Here is a 3,209-nt window from a genome sequence, read left to right as displayed (position 1 = left end):
TTAGCGTCGCAACCATCCTGAATCCTCACCCAGAACAAGGCATATCTGTCTGAGAGAATTCCGTATAAGAGATATGCACGAGGCCAAGCAGGTGCGGCCATACTGGTGCCCTGGCACCCATAATGTTGCAGATGTATTTACGAAGTTAGTACATAAAACATTGTTCCATAGATACTTGGATGTAATGGGAATGGAAGGTTCAAATCGATTGCATTCAGACTACCCATCACTACAGGGGACACACAGGTCCTTTATGTCAGAGGGGCTGCTTAATGAGTGGGTGGTGTCTCACAATTCGCACATCGACGAGGACATAATATTTGAGTTGCGGAAGTCACTAGACTTCGAGTCCTCTCAGGCTGTGTACATCTGGGACTACTGGAATGCCTCAAGCGGTCAATTGCCTGACAATTATTGTAAAAGTTTTGTATCATTACATTCCACTTCATTTTTGAATCCGCAGGAGTACAATCTCTGTGGCGATGGTCCTGTAAACACAGACGTCCTCAAACACCATGGCTCTGACAACTCTTCCCCGTCCTCTCGTGCTAAGTTGAATGTTGCTAAATTGCTTTACAAGCAGGGAATGGCAAAAAGAGCTACCAGGCTGGTGCAGGATCACCACCGCCGTGGACTGTCACCACCTGTTCCTTCCTGTCAGACTATGGTTGATGTAGACCCCTCGTTTGCAACACCTAACGCCCCATCTGCAGACTGGTCGCGCCTGTCTCGTGTGGTAGAATTGTTAGCTTGCGGTGCAATCTTATATATGTCCTATATGCTTGAAGGCTCTGGAACAAAAATGCTCTACATGGATCTTCATTATTGGCTTACGATCCAGGGGGAGTAGAGAGATAGAGAGTTTTGTATCTCCCTAGTGGCTCGCTGGTACAGAGCCACCCAATTTCCTTCCCCTCCTTAATACTTTCTAACCCTGTTATAGCTGCTTCCCGCACTGTAATAGACGGAGAGTCTTCCTGGACCTAGTGAGGCAGATCCTCTGCCCGTTCGTCCAGTAGCCCCAGCCCCCGTACACTACGGCAGCTGAGGTGACGTGAGGATAACAGAGACGCCGGTGTACCGCCACTGCGTAACCTCGATAGTTCACCCTCACACGGCAGGGCAGCCCCACTAGGCTCTCCCGAGTTAAGGAGAGCATGGACGGGCAGCCCCGTCCCCTGCATCGATCTCCGCCCATGCGCATGTCCATATAACCTGAGTGCACGCACTACCCCGCCGCGACCGCCGCTACGAGTGGTGCAAGTTTTACGCTGGGAGCGCACGAATCTGGCATGCACGACACTCGCGAGCACGTCCCGCAGCTCCGCGGCAACTTCGAGTGCGACTTTCTCCGCCTAATCGCGACGGCTTACAAAACTACGAGTTCTGGTGCGCGCGCGCGAAGGAGCTCTGCTCGGAGATGTCTTTATCTCCGTCTAATTATTATTTTTGAGCTACTTCTACGAGTAGCTCATCGTGCTGCCATCAGCTCCATCGTGGACTTCGGAGAATAGCAAGGCTGTTACTGGGGAGGGGCTAGGCCGAGGAACAAGGCGAGGCGCCTCACGGCGTCTGCGCGCGGGATGAGGATAGACTGCGTGCCGCTGCCAGCGACGAGAGTCACTTTGCAGGTGGGGCCGACCTCGATGATCTTGTACGTGCCAGAGTCAATCTCAATTTGCTCGCCCTGGAGAACAGCATCAGTGTACTCTTCTTCTCCGCATTGCACAGGCTCAGATGGCTGAGTTGGGACTGGCATAGCTGGTGGGGCGCAGTCACCTCCGGGTAGAAAGTGATGTGCAGTACCTTGTGCAACCGGTCCAACTCGCTGGTATGCCACCGTAACCTTTGCCATAAACGTAGTGATGTTGTATTTCAACACAATTCGAGTTCTGGAGTACTTTGGATGCACCACATTCATCTCATCAAACATCACTGGCATTGGAACACATAGCTTTGGACGGTTCCCACGTCTGTGCATGTTGAAATTCGGTTGACCAAACCAGTTGCCGAGCCTTTCCAGCTCGTCCTTTGTGCGCCAACTGCAGATTTGCATGTGCTCCACGGGACAGGATCCATACACATGCATGTACTCGGCATCAAAGCTCTCCCGAAGCGGGTAGCAGACGCGAATGGCACTCAGCGTACCCACATACTCACTGCGGGTAATACCTTCAAAAGATGAGAAGGACATGTGTATGTCGCGTGAATCCGTGGGCTTTTCTCGCTTGCCACGGCTCCTTAGAATACTCTGGATGCACTGGAGCACATTGCCTTTGTCCCTGGCCAAAGGATTCAACCATGGCACTTCAGCGAGTGATGCAGGCGGTGGCTGCCTTGGTACAGAGTTCTTCGTCTCGGTGCTCAGCCGTCGCTCAGACTTCGACACCTTCACTTCACAAATGGAGCTGACTCTTCTCCTCCTCACATTTTCATTTGTTATCTTCAAAGCCTCACCATCATCAGGTGTATACAAATATGAGATGTGCTCATGCACTGCACAGATATAGCATAGAATAGTGGCTTTGTCTGCGAGAGCACCATAGTTGACATGGGACCATCTCTGACCTGAGTTAGAATCAAAAGCAGAGACTCGCTCTCTCACCCACTGCCCGACAACAATCTTGTCATGCCTACAAAAAACATGACGCCATTTAATTTGACACAAAAACGAACCGTCTGACACGTTCAGGTCGCACGCAAAGCGAAGCTGCTTGGTGTCCTGGAGGCAGAAGAAGCATGTCAGAAACACCAGCTACTTTACACCTGGCACCAGCAGCCGTAGAAGACAGCACTTCAGCTGTGCAAACCGCATCCGGAGCAACTCCCGCTTTAGCAAGAGCGGCGAAGTCGCAGCCCTTGACCAAGACTAGGTCTCCAGCCTGTAGATCAGCCCGAAGCATGTGCCGAGACACACCATCATCATCTGGGCCGGGTACGTCCGGAGAAGGCGCTGCCTTTTTTGGCGAGACGCGCCGCGGGGCAACTGTCCGTGGGGCAGCCGATACGATAGGCGCGCGACCCTGTGGACGGACGCGCTTGCCCGCGATGATATTGGCATCATCCACTTCTCCCTTGCGCTTCTCTAGACGATAAACCTGTAGTTTACCGCCCATATCCGGCGCCTCGGCGTCCGACAAATTATTATGAACGGCCACGGGGATCTTTTGTCGGATTCTCGGATAATTCATGGTTCGTTCTGTGTATGG

The 3,209-nt window shown here is 52.3% G+C and overlaps 2 protein-coding genes across 2 annotated transcripts in view; one reads left to right on the top strand and one right to left on the bottom strand.

Annotated features, from left to right (window-relative positions):
* Positions 1–73: 73 nt before the first annotated feature.
* On the top strand, positions 74–850 carry AURANDRAFT_67289 (hypothetical protein; the record flags this gene model as incomplete). The annotated part of the gene is made up of 4 exons (XM_009042791.1): positions 74–148; positions 172–246; positions 359–427; positions 464–850. The coding sequence occupies 4 exons, from the start codon at positions 74–76 to the stop codon at positions 848–850; spliced, it is 606 nt and encodes a 201-aa protein (XP_009041039.1).
* Positions 851–1,522: 672 nt separating this feature from the next.
* Positions 1,523–3,209, bottom strand: part of AURANDRAFT_67288 (hypothetical protein) — a gene marked incomplete at both ends in the record, with an annotated part of 3,404 nt that continues 1,717 nt past the window's right edge. The window contains 4 exons of the mRNA XM_009042726.1: positions 1,523–1,846; positions 1,883–2,633; positions 2,677–2,800; positions 2,918–3,098. Of these exons, the coding sequence (XP_009040974.1) occupies positions 1,523–1,846; positions 1,883–2,633; positions 2,677–2,800; positions 2,918–3,098 (1,380 nt within the window). The remainder of the gene's footprint in view (positions 1,847–1,882; positions 2,634–2,676; positions 2,801–2,917; positions 3,099–3,209) is intronic.

Source organism: Aureococcus anophagefferens (assembly GCF_000186865.1).
Source record: "Aureococcus anophagefferens unplaced genomic scaffold AURANscaffold_37, whole genome shotgun sequence".
NCBI classification, from domain to species: domain Eukaryota; class Pelagophyceae; order Pelagomonadales; family Pelagomonadaceae; genus Aureococcus; species Aureococcus anophagefferens.
The sequence above is the reverse complement of the archived record's forward strand: the minus strand, read 5'-3'. Positions and strand labels throughout refer to the sequence as shown.